At 42.3% G+C, this 23921-nt stretch overlaps 1 protein-coding gene across 16 annotated transcripts in view; it reads right to left on the bottom strand.

The window, feature by feature from the left end:
- LOC144318267 (uncharacterized) overlaps positions 1–23921 on the bottom strand; it is a 158306-nt gene that overhangs the window by 36179 nt on the left and 98206 nt on the right. For 8 of the 16 annotated variants that reach the window (XM_077905032.1, XM_077905026.1, XM_077905027.1 and 5 more), the window contains exons 1-2: positions 8230–8366; positions 897–1069 (exon numbers count right to left, since the gene is read on the bottom strand). In XM_077905032.1, the coding sequence (XP_077761158.1) occupies positions 897–1069; positions 8230–8259 (203 nt within the window). In that variant the 5' untranslated portion in view covers positions 8260–8366. The other 8 variants (XR_013384081.1, XR_013384080.1, XR_013384082.1 and 5 more) reach the window with 4 other exon arrangements.

Here is a 23921-nt window from a genome sequence, read left to right as displayed (position 1 = left end):
ACTTGCTTCTTTTTTTTTTTTTTAATTTAAAGTCACAACATCTATGTAGGTGGTTTTCAGTGGGCAAAAAAGTGCACAAACACTCATCAAGTTTGTTGTTGTCGCTGTTAAATCAGTAGGACCTAATAAATACTACTTAATCAGTGTTTTGTACCCAGTTGAGAAGCTAGAAGAAGGAATTAATATTTGGGGTCCCTTTTTTTCAATTTTGTTTACTACTTCAGTTTTTACACACTTTCCCATTACTACAGTTAATTCTTAAACTGTTTCAGATATGTCACACTTACTTTTTTTTTCTTTCACCTGAACATTTCCCAACTGTTCATGGATGAAATTTAGCAATTTGAAGGAAGCCAATCTTTATTGTGAACTCTGAACAGCAAAAGTCTTTCACTTAAAAACTTAATAATCCTAATTACTTTTGTTAAGCTCTTTAAAATAACACTGAATGTTCTCTCCTTCTTCCTTGTTATTCAAGACGTTAGTATAGAGGCATTTGTAATTGATTTACTTTTTTGTAACTCAAGTACGTAAATATAGATTTCTTGTGCTCTGTGGAGTCTTTGCGACTTTCAAGGGTTCTCAATATATACATCTGGTCTGGAAACTCGTCTGTTGTAATGACTGTCTTGATAAAATTGGCTTAAACAAAACAAGAGATACCACCTTGTAGTCTTGGAACAGACAAGCCAGGATCTACAACGGTTTGGTAATTTTATCTCATTTTCAGAATATTTGTTTGAGTCATATTCTTTCTATTCCATCGTCTGTGTGATTCTCTGTAGTTATTGGAAGCAATCTCAAAGAAAAAACACCACCCCAATTTTTTGTTAAGCAGCGTTAGGAGAAATTCCCTCTCAGGGCAACAGACCATAAGGAAAGATCACACTACTTACTGAATCTCAGTGACTGCATCAATATAAAGCTGTGGCTGACCTCTGTGACCGTAACACTCAGATTTACGCCTGTCTTCTAACTCACCCCCTTCCTTTTCTGAGGTCACCGATGTAAGTCTCCACCCCTTTCTACCATCTGTAAAAGGGTCAATCGTCCTTCTCCTGTACAGAATCTGTAAAGGAAGAATCAAAAAGGAGACGTTAGTCTATAGGTCTCACAAAACACTGCAATGCTGTGCAGACTCCCTAAGAAGCAAGATCTTCTCTGCCATCTAACCACTCAAAGCAGGAGGAATGTCTGTTGGAACAAAACTACACATATCCCAAGGAAAAGTATTCATTCTCAGCAATAGTACCGAATGTTTTCTGAATCCTTAGAGAAGTCTGCCTATCTTCCATTGAATTATGCAAATTACATCATTAGGTAGAGCTGAGCATATTCCTCTTAATAGCTTTCTCTCACTTAAAAAAAAAAATGCTTTGTGATCACAGTTCTAATAGGGACGATGTGAAATTTTTAGCCATGGGGCCCTCACTTTCCGAGAAAGGAGGAGCTATCATTTTATTTAATCCTCACAACAACTATTCAAAGCAGATGTAATTTTTACTCTTACCTTTCGTTTGCGAACACTAAGGCTTAAAGAAGAAATATAATTTCACATGGCCACACGGCTTCTAAGTGGCAGAGCGAGGAATCAAATTCAGAACTATCGAACTTTAAGTCTATACTCTGATGCAATGATGTAGGGGAGACACCTGGCACTAGCTCACAAAAGCCAATTATTAAATTTTTAGGACTTTTTCGAGTGGGTTGTTAAAGATAACCATTAGTAAAAATCAAATCATATCAACTGACCATTAACTCGATTATTTGAAAACAAAGGTGATAAATAGTCAAAACACAATACTTCCTCATTATTTAACTGTACTTTACTATTACCAATGCTCTTGGGTTTATGTATCTCTTTCTATATTTGCATGGTGGAAACCAGATGTAATGGTGGGCCACTGCACATCTTGTTCCACGTCCATGGTCAAGGATGTCATGTTCATGACTTGAAAATGACCATTATAAAAATAGTTACATCATGAAAGTAACACCCCCTCCCCACCAGGGCTGGTTTTTTTTTTTTTTTTAATTTTTATTTATTTATGATAGTCACAGAGAGAGAGAGAGGCAGAGACACAGGCAGAGGGAGAAGCAGGCTCCATGCACTGGGAGCCTGACGTGGGATTCGATCCCGGGTCTCCAGGATCGCGCCCTGGGCCAAAGGCAGGCGCCAAACCGCTGCGCCACCCAGGGATCCCCCAGGGCTGGTTTTTAACTACACTACATTACACTATTTCTCTTAACAGTTAAACTATCTTACCCTTAAAACAGTGATCATTTCTCTCTATCAAAGACACAATGCACATGTCAGAGAATTGCTCTCATCAGGGCCATGTACTCCTGCACCCTTTGGTCTAGGATGCCACATAGCCTCAGATATCATATCACATGTTACGCACTAGGGTAAGTACGTAAATGTTCTACTTTCTACAGTAATAGAAGAAGAACAAAGTCCATTCTCCTCAGAGTTCTGGGTGCCCAACACATTAGATATATCACTTACTTAACAATATTGTGAAGGGACAGACTGTTGTCCCTCTTAAATGAACTTTCTGAGCAAGGGAGGAAGTTAAGATTTAGAAAACAAAATAAAAAATACAAAAGATAGAACTTCTTGTTTAGACCACAGTGAAAGAGACATCTTGAAGGATTTTACATCAACTCTGCCTGCTGAAAATTCAGATATTAAGAACATCTGAAGAATGTTAAGAATTCAAATATTAAGATATTAAGAACCCTGCTAGTTGGGGCTGAAAGAGCCTCTGCTTCCTCTCTGCCCATTGGTTATTATTTTGATTCTAGTCACAAGAGGAGGAAGAGCCAAAATCTTTATTCTCAATTCCCTCTTGAACTTTAAACGATTTATTTTGCATAAAATCACGTGCTGATGTATGCCCAGTGAAATAAAAATGAATTATCCTCCTCTATTAATGCTACGCGGTACTGTTGTTCAACAATATTTATGAAATTATTACGCACGTTCAGATCTTGGCATATTTGAAGCACTGCAACAGCCAAGTATTTAGTAATATATTCTAAGTTTTCCTCTAAATCCCGAGTTTTCAGAAACCATAGGTAAATAAGAAACACAAAAATAATATAAAATTAGAAAATTGCTTCATTAAGAATGAATCTTTGACACAGTTCCTTACTCTCCACTAAGGAGCAGCTATAAAGCATGGAATAACAACCCTGAAACCGAGAGTTTAGCTAAGGCTGTTTTTTAAATTGGCCTCTCTGGATGACAGGTCCAATTCTAAAATTTCATAGAACCATAAAATTAGGAATACTGTCAAGAGGAATCATTTAGTTTACCTCATTAGGCAAGAATACATCCATACCAGCATCTCCCAAAGTTCCACAAGATGGTAACAGATATTACATGAAAAAAAGGATTAGCCAAATAAGCTTGAGAAAGGCTGGGTTTAAAAAAAAAAAAATTCTCTAGGTTCTGGAAACTACTGTCTCCCCTTAACCTGTCAGGTCTTAGGAAGGTAAACCTGCTGTAGCTTGCCACAGGGTATTGTGTTACCTTCACTGATGCTCCTAAACCTCTCCAAACCTTCATAAATGTCATTAAACTCTTCTAACATCACCCAGTTAAGTGTATTAACTCTTTCCTGCTGGGCTCCTGACTGATAAATACCACTTCTGCCATTTCCTCACTGGGAATCCTGGAACCACGCTCTCTACTATTTTGGCTTAAAATCATCCCAGGCCATGAAAGTGAGGCTCTTCACACTGACAGGATCATTTAAAAGCTAAGCAAAACCTCAAGGCCTCAACCTTCCAGGAGGATAAACCAGCACCTTGGTGACCACTGTCAGCGGGGGGCCCTCACCAACAGGAACAAAAAGAACTTTTATCAGCTGCTCAGTCCAGGCAATGTGTGCCATTCATTGGAATGGAGACTGGGTCATATCCAGAAATAGCCCCCAGTTCCTGGCATTCCCCAGAAAATAGTCGCAGAAAGTTCTGCCTTGAACAGAGTTTACCGTTCTCTTGATGCCAGCATCACACTAGGTCACAGAGTCCCCTTTTCTCTCCCTTCCTATTGCATTCCCTTCCTTATCTAGTCTAAAGATAGGAAAATAATGCAACTGTCCAAATGTTTTCTGTTTTGAACTTAAAACCAAAACCTGCTTCTTGGATTCTTACTTTCACCATTTCAGGACAGACGGGGAAGCTCCCAAAATATCAGAGAAGAAACGCGATAAAGCATAAAGCGGGTGGAAACCCATCAGTATATTCCCAAGTGCATTTTCTTGCACATAAATTTTGATAAGTTCTAGTTCAGAATGGTGGAGCCAGTACTTATACTTCTCCTTTCCTCCCAAAGTCCTCTTAAAGTAATGCCATAAAACAACAAAAGGGATAAATGTATAAAGGCAATGCGAATATAACGGCCAGCTAAAGATTTTAACACGCATTTGCAAAACCAAAGGCAGGTAAAATCAAATCCATAGAGAAGTCCTAACTGAGGGATCCAGAACTCAGGATTCCTCTACGGAGGAGAAGCTTGCAGTAGAGGCAGGGACGCTTCTCCTGACAGATGAAATGCAAGCTCTGGTCCCCACCTGCCTTGCTGTAATCTTCTCTCTGACCCTTACAAGCTGCGTGATGTTGACTTTTCACACCTCGGTTTCTCACTTCCAAGATGGGGACAGTATTTCAGCTCTCAATACACCTAAGGATCCTATGAGGTTTCGATGAGTTAAAACATATAAAATCCCATGTACCTGTCACATAGAAAATATCATAAATTATCATTTTACTCCAGCTGTCTTAAAACAGGTCTGTAAACACTTTCTATAAAAGACCAGACAGTAAATATTTTAGATTTTTGCAGGCCAAACATGATCCGGGTCGCACATTCTTGTGTGTGTGTGTGTGTGTGTGACTCTCTAAGAACATAAAAACCGTGTTTACCTTACGAGCTGTACCAAAACAGGCTGCAGGCCAAATCTGGCCTACTGTCTGCAGTTTGCTAGTCCCCGTTTTAAATCATTCTTTCGCCTTCTTTTGTAGGAAGGAACATCCACCCCCTTTTCTATTAAAAAAACATCAGCCGTACATTGAGATTCAGAAAAGCACCTATTATAAAATGAATGAAAAGATAAAAGACAAATTATTTCCCCAAGATTTGCAGATGTACAGAAAACTAGTGCATTCCAGTCTCCTCCTTATCTCAACTGGGCCCTGTTGGAGAGTATCATCTTTTCTGAATACAGTTATGTCCGTGAGAATAAATTATTTATCCTCTCTAGATGACTTAGGTCAACATGACAGTCCAGGGTGGTTAGGAATCACGCATCATCCTGGAAATGAACTTACAGATGTCAGTTTCCCAGACGCTTCCATCTAAACTGAAATTTTCCTACTTAAACTGAAGAGGAGGGGTTATCCGATGGATAGTGCTGACCTAGAAGGATAGTATATTATGGAAGGAAATTTATAAACGGATTGAGATGGTAAAATATCAGGAATCCTAGTACAAGGAATATGGGAGAAGGATGAGCCGGGAGCAGCCCCATGTTGAAGCCTGGGGCACGAGAACCCAAGTTGCCCCGGAAGCCTGGCAGTAAGGTCAGCCGTCTTCGGTGAAAGTGACCTTTGAAGGAACTGGGAGGACCATGGAGGGCCCTCAAATGGCAGGACCTAATGAATTCTGATGCGAATTGGACACGCACGATGAGAGGGTGTAGTTTTACAGGGTCAACCTGAAAGCATCTGACCTCCTGGGGATCTCTTTGGCGGCAAAGCATTTAAAATAAACCACAGAATCTTAAGAACAAATTTCTGATCAAAACCAAAAGCAGGAAGCCAGTGCCTGGTCAGCCTGTCTAGACTTTGGGAAACCGTGCTCTACATTTGTGGATCTTCTGGAGACGAATTTACCGAGTTACAAGAATAAGGCAATTTGGGTTTTCTCTTGGAAGAATGATTCAATTAATGCAAATATGTGCGTATGTGTGCACGCACCACCTCGGCGTGCACGTATGTACATGTATGTACACATGTGCGTATATGTGGGTGTATGTAGGAACTGGAAAGGATATTTGAGTTGGAACTTCATGTGGCTAAGACTTGATAAGCTCTGTTTTTATTTTCTGTGAAAATGAAAAGGCTAGGAATGGACCCAACATTTCTGGAGTTACTAGTAAGAGAATTATAGAATACTTAAATATGATTAAAGCATAATATTGAATATGAAATTTATTATAATCCAATATGCTGTTGTCTATTTTGAGTCGAGTCCCATGAAACCAGGTGACGTTACCTGCAGAAATCTTTCCACTTGAACTTTGCAGGTTTGAAAACATTCTGAGGATTCTTGGCATTTATTTAGATGTGAGGTCTGACGTTCTCTAATTGAAAACCTAGACTGAGGCAGGAATACTGAGCTGATGGTACTTGCATAGATCCCCTGTAACCCCAAACCATCGGTGAGGCCGTGTGGACTAAAGTTCTCACGAAAATAAGAGGCTAAAGGCCAACTGTAGGCAAAATTTCGAAGACTTGCCCCTTGTATTGCTGATACCGACTAACCGCATAGAATTCCACAGGACATACTAGATGTCTGCTGCTTGTATCTCCTGTTTATTTGTTTCTTTTGAGTTTTATTTATTTATTCGACACACAGAGAGAGAGAATGAGAGAGAGAGAGAGAACGAGAGAGAGAGAGAATGAGAGAGAGAGAGAGCAGAAGCAGGGGGAGCAGAAGAGAGAGACGGAGGGAGACAGAGACGCTGGGACCGTGACCTGAGAGGAGGCCAGACGCTTAACCCACTGAACCATGCAGGTGCCTCTGCCTATCTCTTCTTTATGATTTTTCAGGAAATGGGGTAGAATTTCTTTTACTTCTCACATACTTTATCCCCTAAAATGATGATAAGAGGGGTTGTTTGGGTAGCCGTTCTAGGGCATTGAGGCATCGTATAGGAGTAGGACTTCTACACACAGGAGGCCAAACGTTGCTTGGTGCGGCAGTGAGTTACACTAAAACTACTGGAGAAAAAAAGAAATTAGATTTAAAAGTCTCATATTATGGTGAAAGAAATACTTGGTTAAATTCAAAATCATCATAAAATTGTTATCTTTTCTTTAAAAAGAAATTGTACTTTCTGCCTTGTAACCCAAGTGGTTTTATCAGCGTGCTGTATATTCCCCAAATCTTCACATAAACTACTAGAATCTTTACTTCTAGCCCCTAGATTTTATCTTTATTGCTATTTTTTAACAAAAGGAACTAGAGTCCCCTGGGGAGTGTGGCTGATTGCATTTGAAAAGTCGTAAAACCAAAAAATAAAAAATAAAAAATAAAAAATAAAATAAATAAAATAAAAGTCGTAGAACCAGGATGAGACCAGAGCATCTTATTGACGTTAGAAAGCAAGACCTTTTATTTTTGTTGTTGGGCCTTCCTGGATCATTTAGGCATTTGTTACCTTGTCTGTATATGTGTGTCTAGTTATAAATAAGTAAATAAAATATAAGTACTGTTTATGATATGTCAAGTCCACATCGTATAACAATAGGCTCCAGACAGGCCCCCTTTCTGTACCATGCCTTCCCTCAGAGCTGCAGTAAGAAACTTATCTCACAGGAAACACCATTCGATGAGTGGATAATGGACATTTGGGTAAAGAGAGTTTTCATTCCATAGGCCAGCCATAAATCTGCGAATGGTGCTCTGGCCTACTCCTGGTGACCAGGGAAGTGGAGGGTCGCCTCTATTCTTCTCAGTTCTACAAGCTTCCCAGTCCTCGAGCACCCACAGACAGTCCTGCAGGCCCTGGCTTATCTTCAGTTACAGTATTACTTCTCTTAGAGGCTATTCAAGTTCACATACATAATACCCATAATTTTACCCACCAGGAAACTGAAAAAATTCTGGAGTTGTCATTTCCATTGGAGGGCTGGTAAAGCAACTTATTGGTTTTTTTGTTTGTTTGTTTGTTTGTTTTGTTTTTAAGATTTTTTAAGATTTTTTTTAATTTTTATTTATTTATGATAGTCACACAGAGAGAGAGAGAGAGAGAGAGAGGCAGAGACACAGGCAGAGGGAGAAGCAGGCTCCATGCAGGGAGCCCGACGTGAGACTCGATCCCGGGACCCCAGGATCGCGCCCTGGGCCAAAGGCAGGTGCCAAACCGCTGCGCCACCCACAACTTATTGTTTTTGTTTGAGTTTTTGTTTTAAGTCGTGATTTACAGCATTTACCTCATTCTGTGATATAAATATGTCCACCATGGCCGATTTCGAGCTGCTTACAGCTTAATATCTGGCTCGCAAAATTCCTCACTACTTGACAAGCATAAGTCATGAATGTGAGCTAGTTCCAACACGTTACTGGCCCTACCTTTCTTCATTTTGCCATATCTCAGCTTTTCTCTGCGGTTTTACCTAAAAAAAAAAAAAAAAAAAAAAAAAGTTATGTCTGGTTACACTGGGAAACAGTATTTCCTATCAATTTAAAGATCCCACTCTTTTTGCCTCTCCTAAATTCTAGTGTCCATGTTCGCACCCAGACTTGGTAGTAGAGACCTGGTATTTCCTACCTGTTTATAAAACTCTTACACATTATGTATGCCAGCCCTGATGGAGAAGAAAAGGCAGCGAAGGGAAGGGAGCAGAAAGAAAGTGAAAAAAAAGAAGGGTGGAGTATCACCGTCCCCTGCCTTTGACAAACTCACTAGTTGCTGTGCGTTACAGTCCTTCTTGCACATGAATTGTCACTTTCCCAAGTTGAAAATGAGGACTTAACCAGTGTCTCGTTCATTTCTGTGCCTCCTACAGCACCAGCTCAATGGCTAGCCCATGATGAGGCTTCATATTTGTTGGGGGGAAAAAAAGGAATGAATGAGTAAAAGAATTCACAAGTAAAAATGATTAAAAATGAAAAGCTTGTTTCCGTATCAAGCCGCATAGGTAAGTGGGCAGCATTCTGACTTACAAATTTCAAAATTGTTTGCCATCAATTCACCACCAATGTCAAGTTGGTTTTGCCATCATCAACATGCTCTTGGAGTAGACCTGTTGCCTCTGCATCTTCCTCTGTATCGGGGAACACATACCGGACTGCCTTATTCTGTTTAAGGAAATGCTTTTGTGCTTCACTGAGATAGGCACTTTACTGATAATAGGTCAACTATTTGTTGGAAGACTGGTGCTCACTGTTAGTATTTTTCTTCTAGATAAAGAGGGCAGCCCCCACAGACATGGGCAGCATGACGTGACTATCAGAATGAATTAAAATTGGGTTTATTTATTACTCTTATCATCGGGGTACTGTTAAGTGCCGTCTACTGATGATGATATCAGTTCAACGCAGATAGTTCGGTCCTGAGCTCCTTGCATATTTAAGAAATTCTAAAATCATTAAATAAAAATGAACTATCCCTTCAAAATGGGGAAAGAGGACTAGTTTACCTTTTCTTTATTACTGTTCACTTGTTTAAAGTGGCAGGTATGAATCTTAATTGGATGAGCAAGTAAAATCACATTTCATTATTGTCTGTAAATCACTGAATTTCTCTTCTGAGAACCCAGGCCCACTGAGCTGGTGACAGTCAACCTCAGGTCTTTCTTTTTTTTTTTTTTTTTTTTTTTTTTTAGGTCTTTTCAGGCTTTCTCCCACACTCAGGTTTGTGTTGAGAGTCTAAGGTCTCCAGGACCAGGCATTAGAACATTGGTATCTGTCCGCATTGGTACCGGCTAGATTTCTCCACAACCACATGACCTTATCAAGAATCCCACTGTGTCACTTCTATGCCTTGCACAGGACAAGGGACTCTTTAGCAGGGCTAGGATTCTAGCATGGTTGCTAACCTACCTGGTTTATCACTTGGAGATTTCCTCTGAAGTCCTCCTATCCTCGTAGGTGCTTCCAGGGAGGACTGTCCACGTCCCCTCTGTTTAAGGACTAGCAGACCTTCCCTTCAATGTGGAAAAAACTCTCCTTTCCTTGAAGAACTTTCTTTCTCTCCTGATTTCACACAGGGATACCAATTTCCCTCTGTCTGTAAATTCTGTTATCCTCGCTGGGCAAACAGAAGCCAAGAAGTCCTGCCGCAAACCTTTCTCATGGCAAGAACATATGGAGGCGTGCCTGAGTGGTGCAGTCCACTGAGCGTCTGACCGTTGGTTTTGGCTCAGGTCCTAATCTCAGCTCATGATCTCAGGATTGTGAGATCGGCCCTGCGTTGGGCTCCAGATTCAGCGTGGAGTCTGTTTAAGGTTCTCTCTCCCTCTCCTTCTGCCCTCCCCCTCAAATAAATAAATAAATCTTTAAAGACAGACAGAAAGAAAGTATGGAACTGGTTGTATGGTTGAATGGAGGACAGAGCAGGGGGAGAATTCAAGAAGAAAAACAAATATCTCAAAATTTCACTTAATACCTTAAAAAAAATCCATGCTAGCAAAATATCTATTGAACATCCTCCTTCTGCTTAGGATTGTCTGTATTTAGGGATTTGGTTGCTTCAGTGTAGGTCGTCGAATCTCCCACCCTCCATTCTCCTCTCTCCAGATGCAAGTTCAGGTGCATTTCTGTCCTTTCCATCTACTTGCTCTTTGCCTCGCAACTATAGCATTCTTCTTGAGTAGGCACTGCCTAAGCAACGTGGTCTAAGGGTTTGGGAAGGTCCCTCCCTACTGGAAGATGCTTATTTCTCTGTTATGGAAGAGCAACTATTGGTGCTGCCATGAGAGAAGCCAAGGCTACAGATTGAGGTGTAGCTGCTCCGTGTTTAACAACAATCCCTGGATTTCACTATTCATTCAACACATATTTGCTGATGACTGATACATGCCGGACACCGTGCTGGGTACAAGACATACCATGATGATAAAGCAAACACAGTTCCTCTCTCATGGAGTTTATAGTCTGCTCATGACAAAAGATACGAGAAAATATTTTTTTTTTTTTTGAGGAAGCATTTCTAAGTGATCACTAATCACAGTTACAAGGACTATGAAAGGATAATGGAGGTGTCTGTGAAAATATGTAACAGGAGAACTTCCCGATGAAGCAACACTCAGGCACGAACTTAAAGGCGAAGTGAAGAGTATTCTCAGTTCCAGGACACAGCGTGTCTGGAGGCCTGGAAATAAGCAGAATGTTGTTCATTTTTTGTACCTGATAAAAGACGCTGGCAGCTGAATCCTAGAGGTGGGACAGGGTGCCTCAAAGAAATGCTAGAAGGTGAGCAGGGACTAGAGTACGCAGGGCTGTGTAAATAGTGACCAAGATTTTGGTCTTTATCCAAAAAGTCTCTGAAGTGTTTTATGCAGAACAAGTGAAGATCGGGTTTCTATTTAAGAATTCTGGCTGCTGTGCAGAGAATGACTGGGAGGGAGAAAACAACTGAATGTGTAAAAACGTCATGCCATTATCAGCTATCAGTGTCCCAGCTTCTCTGAGTCTCTCCAAGTGGCTATTGACACAGGAGTGTGACAGTTGAGGCCCTAAGACAAAGCTCCTCCCTTGGTCATATTGTCCCCCCATGGGGCTTTCCCTCTCTAAGTCCCCTTCCTTTTTCTCAGGCCCTTTTGCATATCCCAAAGTCTCTCTCTGGCATGTCAGCTCCATGGCCAGGACTTTTATTCCCACCAGGGCACCTGCAAACTCCAACACCTTGCCTCTTTAGGCCTCCTCTCTCTTCCTACTCACGCCCTCCACATGTGGACCAGACTCCTGCTGGTGAACTCCAGGTCTGGGCAGGGAGCTCTGGCGCCTGCCCACAGGTTCACCTGAGAAGGCCTTCTCTGGCGTCATCTGTCAGCCTGTTAGTGCACCAACACACACCCTGAACTCTACTTCCCTCCTTCCTTACTGCCACTCTCTTTGTTCCAGCTGCTATCATTTAGTGTTTTGTAAGATTTATTTGTTTATTTGAGAGAGAGAGAGAAAGGGCACATGAGAGTGGAGGGGGGGCTGCAGGGAGGTGGGTGCGGGAGGAAAGAGAATCTGCAGCACACTCCCTGCTGTGCTTCAAGCCCCCCGTGGGCTCCAGCTCACCACCCTGAGGTCGTGACCTGAGCCCAAAGCAAGCCTGATGCTTAACCAACCGACCCCCTCTGTGTCCCAGGCCACTGTCACTTCTTACCTTCACCCCCACACACACATTGTAGATGCGTTTTCCTCTATCAGCCTGGCCCCATGCCAATGCCCTGGTTCACATGGCAGCAGGGAAAACCTCTCTAGAGCATGAGGGACACGGGCCTCACTGACTTGGTCCCCGGGTTTTATTTAACTGGGGAAACTGACACTGCTGTTGCTCCTGGAAAAAGGAGTCAGCACACCCAAGTGGGAGAAAAAATACCCACATATCCCCTAGATATACTGACTCAATAAGTATTTCTGCAAAATGTATTGTGAGTAACAGCCAAAAGTTGGCAGTGAGTTGAGTTTCTAACACCAAATAACACGTGGCATGGTGCTATTTATCAGGGACGAGTAGTTTATTTTATTATGTAAATTTTACATTTCTAGTATGCCGCCCAAGAAGTTCTCTGGTTCAAAACACACACCAACTGGGGAGAAGGGAGAGAAGAGAGAACACTTCACTGAATAATTCCACAGTATCGACTCTGCTTTGACCCAGCTGAAGTGAATTACTAAGTGAATGTGTTTTGCATATAATTTTTTGTAATAGAAAAATCAATTTCTTCCTGGCCTCAAGAAATAAATATCGAACAAATAGTTTTTAAATATCCATTTTAAGGGGTGACAGGATGTTGGCCCGCCTAACAGGCCCTGGTTCTCAGCACACTCCTGCAAGCAGGGCTCTGCAATCCCTCAGCCTATTACCTTAAAGAACACTCCTCTGAGGGGCCTGCCTGCCCGACCCCTAGGCTAAGGTAGGTCTCCATCCTTTCTGTCTTCCCGCATTGGTCATTTTATTGCGTATCCAATAAATAAATCCAATCTATTTTACTGTGTACCTATCCTGCTAGACCTTAAGCTTCTGAAACAGGACAGTCTTTGTTTTGTTCCCAACACCTTAACCAGTGCATGGAGCACAGAGGGCCTTCTCATTAGGTGAATGAATGAATACATGGATGAGTAAATGCAGGAGTAAGAGAGGGCTCCCTGTTAGGGCTCCCCGCTCCCGTGCCTGAACTGCCCCTGTCATCTATCACCATGGCATCCAGTTACCATATTGTTTGAAGCCGTGTCTATGAACCGAGTTAATGGTGGGTCTAGAGTTAACCATGGCTGCTGCCACACAGGTTCCCAGGCGCATGACAGTTCTCACCAAAGGGTACAGAAGAAGAAAATGCAAAGATGTTAAACACCACAAATTGTCTCCTTCATTATTTTGTTTAGGGCCAAAGCTCCTCACATTTCTCCCTGGTTTTCCACAGGGAGCTCCCCAGACATGAGGAGAACCATTTAGTTAATGAATCTCAGCTCGGCAACTCCCAAAGGATTGTGGATCCAGTGAATTCAGAGCTACGGAGAAGGTCGGGCTGAGGGAGGTGCCTGGGGAATTACTGATGGACTATGGGGAAGGCAAAGCTTTCTCCTGGCTGACACGGTCACTCCACAGTTGCATCAAGTGCTCACCGTATTCAGTGCATTGTGTTGTCTTTTGCAAAAATTATTTAATTTCAAAAACATGAAACCCTTAGAAGGTAGGCGCAGCTGTATTATATCCATTCTATATATGAGAAAACTGAGGCCCAGGGAAGTTAAAAGAATTGTCAGGTTCACCCAACTAGCAGACGGCAGAGCCAGAATTTCAAGTGGATCTAACAGTCCCAGCATACAGACACCCTTAATAAGGCTACATCCTTTCATAGTCACCCCTTGCTCAATTTTTAGAAGAAATGCAAACTGGTTTCAAAAACCAAAATGAGTTCATAAAAAAGAAAATTAATTTTTCTGTTCATGATGCTGTGATTCTTTATTTTGGGTTCTTTCAAGCAGCTATTGCACACATTACTTCGGGGTAAATAATATTTCTTTAAATAGAAAAAAAAGTCTCATTCTGTTTACATCTAAAATTAATTAAGAGGGGTGCCTGGCCGGTTCAGTTGGTGGAGCATACAACGCTCCATCTCGAGGTTGTGAGTTCAAGCCCCACATTGGGTGTAGAGCTTACTTTAAAAATAAATAAATAACATAAAGAATGATTGGGAACCATTCAGGGAAAAATGAATCTAAGCAAATGATCTAGAATGCATTCTCTGAAGTATACAAAAAAAAAAAAATCACTGAAAGATGTTGCCATTATTATACAAAGAATTATATTTAAAATTGCCCAAATTGTTATCTCTCATGATAGTTTTATTAATGAATATACAACGCTATGGTTAAGAATAAACAGCTCATGAACTTTGGAAGATTCCATTGGGAGAGAGGTCAGCATATTGGTTAAAGGGGAAAATAAATTTAGAAGAGGCTGGCATTTGGGGAATATAAATAATAGTGAAAGGGAATAGAAGGGAAGGGAGAAGAAATGGGTAGGAAATACCAGAAAGGGAGACAGAACATGAAGACTCCTAACTCTGGGAAACGAACTAGTGGTGGTAGAAGGGGAGGAGGGCGGGGGGTGGGGGTGAATGGGTGACGGGCACTGAGGGGGGCACTGGATGGGATGAGCACTGGGTGTTATTCTGTAGTTGGTAAATTGAACACCAATAAAAAATAAATTTATTATTAAAAAGAAAGAAAAAGAAAATCTTAAAAAAAAAAGAAGAAGAAGAAGAAGAGGCTGGCAATAAGAGTGACTAATAGAAAGAAGTATTATGGCAGTGGTGGGAAGAGAGAAGAAATAGTGACCCCAAGAAGGGTGAAATAGGGTTACCCTTCCTCCCTGAGGCCTTGGAGAAAACTGTAGGCACGTGTCTTTAGGGAGGACTAAGTTTGAAACATGTTCTCTGCTGACACACAACCTGTGCTGTGAGAAACAAAGCCAGTGAGGGGGAGGACAATAAGGCGAATATTTACTGTGCATTTAGCATACACCACAGTCTACACTAGGCTCTTTGCATGGCTCTCTACAGAATTAAAAAGATTAAAAAAGAAGAGAATTCAAAATAAATGAAAGAGAGTTTGGGGTTATCAAAAATGCTTCCATTTGAATTAGAAAAAAAATGGTTAGAAATCACTTAGACCTGGGGACCCCTGGGTGGCTCAGCGGTTTGGTGCCTACCTTTGACCCAGGGTGCAAACCTGGAGTCCTGGGATCAAGTCCCACATCCCATCCGGCTCCCAGCATGGAGCCTGCCTCTCTCTCTATGTCTATCGTGAACGAATAAATAAAATATTTTTAAAAAAATCACTTAGACCTTTACAATCAATAAATCTGTGTGGACTTACTGTATTTCCAACACTCCATTAGAGATGATGAGAAGCAAAAAAAAAAAAATACTCAGGCATCAGAGGGCCATATAATCTATGAGTTAAATCTGATGAGCATAAAATATAGTAATAGTTTAGGAAAAGGATAAATGTGTAAGGTTTATAGGATCAAATGGGCCAGGTGGGACTTGATCTGGATCTTAGATGTACAAGAATGAGATGCGTGGTGGCGAAGGAATCAGACCGTTACACCCAAGGCATCGTGAGCCAAACCCCACAGGTGAGGTTCTTACTAAAGGCCGTTAGGATTTGCCTAATCGGGATTTAGGGTAAGTTTAGGGGAGAAAGGAAGAAGAGATGAGATTAGGGCAAGCCCTGGAGCACCTTATGGATTAAAATCTACGGAGCCTGAGTCCCAGTGGGCCTCGAAGTACCTCTGTCGCCTCACCCAGCCCACCTAAACCCCTGCCCCTACCCTGCCCTGCCCCTGGCCGCCTCTATCTACACGTCCCCAGCTGGGACTGGGAGGGGAGGCCCTGAAGGAAGAGCCTCCCGCAGTCGGGGGTCTTGGGCCCGCAGCTGCCCGCCTGGCCTTCTGGCCTCCCCCCTGGGAGACGCATGAGCTCCACTGCTCTGGGGGGCAGGCAGGTCACCCGCAGGCCCAGCCCTGGGGCCCCGGGGGCAGAGCGCTGGGCCTGGGCACAGCGGGGTTGTCCCTGGCACTCACCGGGGGCAGGACACGCTTTCCCGAGACAGATCAAGGTGAGCGTGGTACAGCCTCCCCTGCAGCCTGCCCCCCCCCAGCCTCCCCCGTCCAGGTGCCTGTGGCCTGGCCTGGCCCTGAGGCCCGGGGACCGCGCAGCCACTGCGGGGTGTTGTGGGGGAGACCCCTGGAAGCCTGAGGATTGTCAGTGGGGACTTGTCACCCCAAGTAGGACAGTGCCCGATGGTGATAAAGGAAATGAGGCAAATGCCTGACATTAAATTCCCTTTATCATGTTTTTGTAGAAGTTGGAAGGACACCTACACAGTCCTAACCCCCAGGCAGGACCTCGAAAAGGAAAATAGAGTCTTTCGTGACATGGACTTTCGTAACCGGATGGGATGCTCAACATCATCAATGACAACTCATTAATAATAACTTCACCTTCCCAGGTGAAGAAGCCATTAAGACTTCGAAAAGTCACCAGATGTGACCCAAGCTCATCTGGCTCCTGGAAGCCGAGCACAAGTGGTTGGATGATGTCCCCAAACTCACCTTTCCTGAAGGACGCTATGCTGAAACAGCAAAAGTCCACAACACAGTAGGGCGCATACGACTATGTGTGATCCTTACTGCGACCCTACAGAGTAGTGGGACTATCCCTGTTCACAGATCCGAAAGCCAAGGCTCAGAAACAATCAGCCGAGCTGTCCGAAGAGCCTTGGGCAATGGTGGGGATCGTCCCACATCTTTGGCCCGAGGGACCCAGCCGGGGCAAGCTGCCCGGCTGCAGATGGAACCCCCAGGCCCCTCCCGTCTATTCTCCGCTGCACCGACGTGGGAAGCGTGGCTATTAAAAGGAGGAGGCTGCTCGTCAGCCACCTCAGTCAGCACGCGGGCCTGCGCCCCACCGCCTTTCAGGCCGTGATCTGCATCCAGACTTAGAGCAGTAAGAACAACAGAGTCACTACCTTCATGGAGATCGACGATAGACAAAAACATAGAGGGCAGGTGGAAGTAAGTTCTATACAAGAAAAATAAAATATGATAAGAATATAAAGGGTGTTGGGGGTAGCAATTCCCAGTCACCCAGTGGCTCTGTCTCACCCCAAGCAAATCGGCATGCACAGATCTCCTTTTTTTTTAGGTTTTATATAAATTCCAGGTAGTTGACATACGGGGTGATACTGGTTTCAGGCGTACAGTATAGGGATGCAACACTTCCCTACGACACCCAGTGCTCCTCACAACAAGGGGGATCCTTAGTGCCCATCAGGCATCTAACCCGTCCCCCTGCCCACCTCCCTCTGGTAACCATCAGTGTGTGGTCAGCAGGTAGGAGCACACACCTACTACGTAACGATCCGTAAGTAAGAGCAACAAGCCCACGTTGACCGGTCCTTAGTGGTCCATGGCTATACTCAGAGTTTGGGAAAAAATATAAAATCATAAGCTGACTATGTACTCAGAGAAGACTATAGAGGCTATTTTTTCAACTTTGAAGACAGATGATATCAACTCTGCGGAAGCACAGACTATCTAGACTTACCCATAAATCCTGATTGGCACATCCACGTGCCATAAAACCGGGGGCTCCAATTGCTTATAAATGCAATTTGCTTGTTAGAAAAAAAAAAATGAATCCTTCCAAAAACTTAGGAATTCTACAAAGCGGCCCTTGTCCATGATAAGGATGGAATTCACCATCCACCCCAGGACAAAGCTGAGGGAATCTTTGCTCTAGTCTGTCTCAGAGACAAGCTCTGCTCTCTCGGCATCAGGACACACTGCTCTGAGGAGACTCTGGGCATGTCCTTGTTGCTGCTGGCTAGGCCCTGGGTGAACCTGAGCCATCGGTAAAATGTGTGTCCTTTTTCACCTTCTGAAACACTTCTCACTCGAGGTAAGCGTACTCACCCTTCCGCTCCCAATATTCCCTTAGGAGCCAAAGTACGTCCTGTGCTGTGGCTGCCCACAGCCCATAACGGTGGTATCCTCCCCACGCTGCTCTCGTCATTCCCAAGAGCTTGAGAATTAAGCTTAACAGTTAAGCGCCACAGAAGGTCCTTTACATTTCTGTTATATTATTTACTCCTCAGAACAACCTGGTGAAGTAAACACAGCTATTTGCACTTTGCACATGAAGAAACTGACGTTTATGGAGGTGGAGCATGAGGCCTGTGGTCGCACACACGGTCTCCTCCTTAACATGCTGAGTGACCAGGGAATCTACTGGGTGAAAGGGTAAGACCTATGTTCTTACGTAATATTTCAATATCTTTAAGACCATAATAGAATTACGTATAAACATCGCAAAGAACTTCATCGTTTCTTGCACATTCACTATCACAGTGAGGAGTCAATGAGGGAAAGAAAATCTAAGTCCTCACCATCCTCAAAAAAGAAATGTAAGTTTCTGGATAGCTAGAAATTTGGGGTCTATAATTTTTTGAACTTCAGTTAGAATTAAAAATAAAGCAGGAGCGCCTGGGTGGCTCAGTTGGTTAAGTGGGCAAGTGTCTGACTCTTGACCTTGGCTCAGATCATGATCTTATGGGTCCTGAGATCGAGCCCTGCCTGGGGCTCCATGCTCAGTGGGGAGTCTGTTAGAGGTTCTCCCTCTCCTTCTACCCCCCACCCCCTGCCACTCTTCCCTCACGCTCTCTCTGTAAAATAAATAAATCTTTAAAAAAAAATTTTTTTTAAGTAAACGAAGTGTTTGGGGTGCTGTGGTGACTTAGTCAGTTAAGTGTTGGGCTCGTGATCTTGGCTCAGGTCATGATCTTGGGGTCGTGGGATCGAGCCCCGCTTCAGGCTCCATGCTGTGCGTGAAGCCTGCTTAGGATTCTCTTTCTCCCTCTTCCTTCCCCCACCTAGAAACAATAAAATCATGACATCATAAAATCATAAAATAAAATAAAGTAAGTGTGTTTGGGGTTATTTTCCTAAGAATATTGCTATGTTTATCCTTCCCCTAAGATTAGAAGCGCAGGCTATGACAAGCACGTTTATGGCTAAATAATGAAAAAATAAAGTATGTGTTTAAAATATACAACAGGTTAGAGATAATTAGAAGCTAGTCAACGTTATCTGGCTAGAGAAATGTTTTGATGTCTAGTATTGTCAAATTTTATCTCCCCAGATAGGTTAATAATAGTTCAGCTAATGCAGTTTTGGACCTCACTTAATCCACAAAACAACTAGAGGATGAGAATTATGATCCTCACTTTACAAATGAGGAAACTTGGACTCAGAGGAGTAAAAAACATTTCTAAGGGCCCAGGTGTATCTCTCCCAAGGTTTGTGCTCTTAAACACCCCAAGGCTTTTTACATATCTCTTCCCACCAAAGCCCAAGCCTTACACACGACCTGACTTTGTACATCTCTAAGCAGTGCCGGGGCGGGGCGGGCGTCCAGGTCTAGACACAGACCAGTTCCCGCCAGAGATGAACAGTGCTGGACATTCAGCAAAAGGCACTCGGAAGAGATGAATATTTCGACCATTGCTTTGACAGCCCAAAAACATTTTAAATATTAAGTGCATCTGCCAATGCACAATGAATCATATTCTCGACTTCATATGGACGCTAAATATCTTATCTTTGCATGATTTGTTCCCAAATTAATATGCTGATGGTTCACAAGCCCTTGTAATATCACCTTCGGCCTACAGTTTTTCATCACTGTATTATGTTAGAAATGGTCTCTTTGGGTTAAATCGTGTTCCTCTGGAGGGAGGTTGTTATGGTCTGCGTAAATAGCACTCAGTTATTTTTGAAGAATTATTTTCTCCATCTGCTCAAATCTGTATTTGTTACCCTCACACAGGTAACATTACCTACCAGAACTCCTGATTCTAAGGAACTTCCTTAGCCCCCTCTCTGACCTTTTATTAAATGATCTGGATCTGTTTTACTTCTTTAACAAGTTTTGCCTGACTGTTGTTTTGGTCACGCAAAAGAAAAATCATAAACCAAGATTTTAAAAAAATACTGTACAGATTGCACACGGGGAGGCTGGCAGTCTTCCACGCAGTGTTCATTCTTTGCAGCACAAATCGTCACCACAATAGAGAGCCTAAAACAAAAGCCAAATGCTGCAGAAGGAGTCCTTTTCCTCCTGAAAAAATTCCAACATTGGGGAGCATACTTTCCTATGGATGCACACGTATAATTTCCATTATTGTTAATGGGAACTATACATGCATAACACCCATTACTGCTAATGGGAGCTAAGTGCACACACAAGAGTAGAATACAGTGAAATCTGTCTTAGAAAATCACCCAAGAGACTAGCAAAAATCAGTTGCCTGGTAGAGAATGGTTTTAAATTAAAAGCAGAACAGAACTGAACTTGAAACCACAGGGGAACTATTTAAACTTCAGGGAGCAGTGGGAATTGGCTCCTCTCATTCTTGCTCTATTCCAGTATCTTGTTTTCCTCATCCACGTTCTTGATGGGAGCCAATGACCTTGTGATCTCCTAAAGAGATGGTGTGAGAATGAATTTCACACCTCCATTGATTCAAATGGTAGACTTGGGGATCTTCTGGTGGGGGAAGGAATTCAGCTTCTGGATGGTAACATCACCGCACGTGCAAAACACAAGTCACGTGGCATCTTTAATGACAGCTAATGAACCAGGACGAAAACAGTAAAGCAATATTATTATGGCAATTTATATCAATCATTCATTAAACATCAAAAACATCTGTTCTGTTGTAATGTTATTGTAAAAGTCAATGAAAGATAAACCAGAAAGTGATTTCGGTCGACCCAAGTGGCCTTACCATGCCTCAGGGCTGGAAGCAGACTGTTCCTATGGTATCTTAAAATCATAGGCTGTTGTCCTTAGTCTAGTCTCCTCATTTTGCAATAAATTGTAGAGGAATCAAGTGTTTCTTCCAAGGTCACATAGTATTAAAGGCAGATATTGGACCCAGAGTTCAGAATTTTCTTGACCCCAGATCCAGTGGTTTTAATGTTCAAAAGCCTAAAGATTCCCGAAGACTTTCATCGCTTTTGGTTTTGCGTAGGGCTCTGGGGACCAAATGCACAGATGGGTAGATGGGACCAAAAGGGACAATTCTGGAGCTCTGGAGACATGGGGACTAAACGTTCTGCATGTTACTCAGGTGATGGCATGCTCCAGTTATTTCCAAAAATAGCCTCAAATATAAATCTCAACAAGCACTTTAAAAAGGCAGGAACAAAACAGGCAGAAGGGCAAGGTTTGTCACTTTGTGTCTAGAAAAGAGGACTGAGAACATTGTTCTTAGAGTGACTTTTCTGTTCAGTCTCTTGCTTCTTAGCTGTCCTTCCAAGACTGTGATTACAGTGCACCAGCTATAAAGTCATTCTCATGGCATGTGTGTCACATACGTGACACATGTAATTTCTGTTATTCTTCATACGTAGATGTTCCCAGTTGGCCTAATTTGGAGTCGATTCTCCCACAAATGGGCAGGAGCGACGGAAAACAACATTGGGAACTGTTTCCAAGGGCTGTCAATGTACAAAGACCCGTATCACTCCGCTCGGGCTCTTTCTCAGTGAAGGTGTTCCTGGCTGCCTTGGCTGCCAGTCCCTTGCCCCTCATACTTTGAATATCAGGCCTAAGGAAACCAACTGCCCAGTGGAAGAATCAGAAATAATTGAATTTCCATTCCAACCAAGATGTTCTACGTATCCTGGTTTATGATTTTACAACGAACACAACCTGTTCTGTATCCTCCTTTTAGATCAAGAGCCCTGCTGATCCAAACCATTAAGGTGGGGGGCAGTTTGATCGGGGAGGTCCTCTCTCAGCTGGCCAGCGATCGTCTAGCAATCAGTTCCTAGGAAAAGGAGAAAAAGAGGCAGAAGAAGAATGAAAGGGAAGGGGAAGGAAGGAAAAGAATGTGAAATGGAGAGTAGAATGAGGAAGGGAAAGATGAGGCAGGGAGAGAAAGGCTGAAGAGAAGGAGCGGAGAGATGGGAGAAAAGGAAGGCAGTGAACAAGGCAGCATGCTGTTTGGGATGGCATGTCATGGACGCTGGTGTGCTGGAGCGAAAACTGCCAAGATTCCGGAGCCTGAAATAACTGGGTTGTACTCTCAGCTTGGTCTTTATTCCACATGTGATACTGAACAAACTAAAAAAAATGTGTCATCTCTCAACTTCCCCACCTGTCAGAGAAGGACAAAAGGGGACCCATCCTATTTTGCAAGGTTGTTATATGATGAGGTAATGTATGAAAATGCTTAATAAACCATAAATATCTGTGAGGTAGGATTCATCTGCTTAATGAAACAGATGATCAGAGAGAAAAAGTCATACTGAAGGTACCAGCTTTATTCAGGTGTCAGAACACCTCTTGATGGCCTTTGATCACCAGCCTAACGAGCTCTGAACACCTTCACTCCTACTCTGTCTCTATTCTATGACAAAAGCAACCAAAAAGAGACCAAATACTCAGTGCAAAAAAAAAAAAAAAAAAAAAATCAGTCCGCCCGACTATACTAACAGGATGTAATTTGACAAAACGAATATGGAAGGACAAGTCCCTAAACTAAAAGTAAGGGTCTTGGATATGAATAGAAGCTATTCCTGATGACTCCAGAAAAATCAACTCCAATTCTATGGAGACATGATTACAGGCAGGGAAGTGCCCAAAGGGCCAGGGCTCAACCCAGTGGTTGATGCCGAGAACTAGAAAGTGCTTCCAAAGGTGCACAAATCTCCCAGAGTCCCTTCAGCTCTTTGCAGAAAAAGACGCAGGCCTCTCATTCATTCTCTGGAATCCCAAAATGGTGTGTTTTTGTTATTTTTGTGACCTGTATTGCAAACTAGCTTTAACTGAAAGTTCTTTTGTGTATATATTTTCATTGCCTATTCATTTTTTTCCTTCCAGCAAATTATAATCTCTTTGAGGGCAATAACTTTGTCTTTTGTCATTGTGTTAATCTCTGGGGCCTCACAAAGTATGAGATACATAGCAGGAGCTCAATAAATATTTCCTTGATTTATTTACATATGTATTTATTTACCTACCTTAAATAGATTACAAAACCACATAGACGTCAGCCATCTTACATACGCACAGACCAGCACATAGTTTACATAGTAAAATGGTTATATAATTATTTGCATAATTAATTAATTCATCTGAGTATAAACAAATGCCCACAAAGCCAACTAGAAAGAATAATTTATTCTATAACAAGCATGTGTTCCTGCCAAACAGTGCTAGAACATCTAATGATCATGTTCCTAAAACTCATGTTGTAACTCTTTAAAAAGACAAAGAAACAGTGGTTTGGTTTTCACACACACATTTGGGGAGTATATCTTCTGAGGAAATGTTGAGATAATTGTTTTGTTTCTAAGAAACATTGTTTCTTGCAATTCTATTTAATGGTTTATTTTCTATGACTTGGAGTTGACATTTTTTTCTTTCATTAATATTAGCATTGCATAAACTATGCGACTGCTATTTTTCACCTATTTTAGAGACATTAAAAATAATTTTTTTTCTTGTAGGAAGATGGCACTGTTCCTTCACTCTTAGTCTAACATGGTTTAGTGAAAGGAATATTAGTTAAAAATCGTGACTTGGGTTTGGGTCCCAGCTTTAATGTTTTGTCAGCCTGTGACTTGACGAGTTGCCAATTTTGCTAAACTTGCTGACCCTCCACTTCTTATCTATACCATGGGGGAAGCAGGGGTTGGGCTGCAAGAATCAAATCAAATATGTAATGAGACTATTGTATGTCCACTGCAAAACACCATAAAAAGTAATGTTTGTAACAATAGATACCGTTTGTATGATACTTGCTGGAAGTCAGGAATTGAGCATCCAGTATTTCTAATGCTTCTAAAAATTATGCATTTTGGGTGTTTTCATCCCTATTTAATAGA

Source organism: Canis aureus, chromosome 8 (assembly GCF_053574225.1).
Source record: "Canis aureus isolate CA01 chromosome 8, VMU_Caureus_v.1.0, whole genome shotgun sequence".
Classification (NCBI taxonomy): domain Eukaryota; kingdom Metazoa; phylum Chordata; class Mammalia; order Carnivora; family Canidae; genus Canis; species Canis aureus.
Note: the sequence above shows the minus strand (reverse complement) of the source record. Positions and strands in the feature narration are given on the sequence as shown.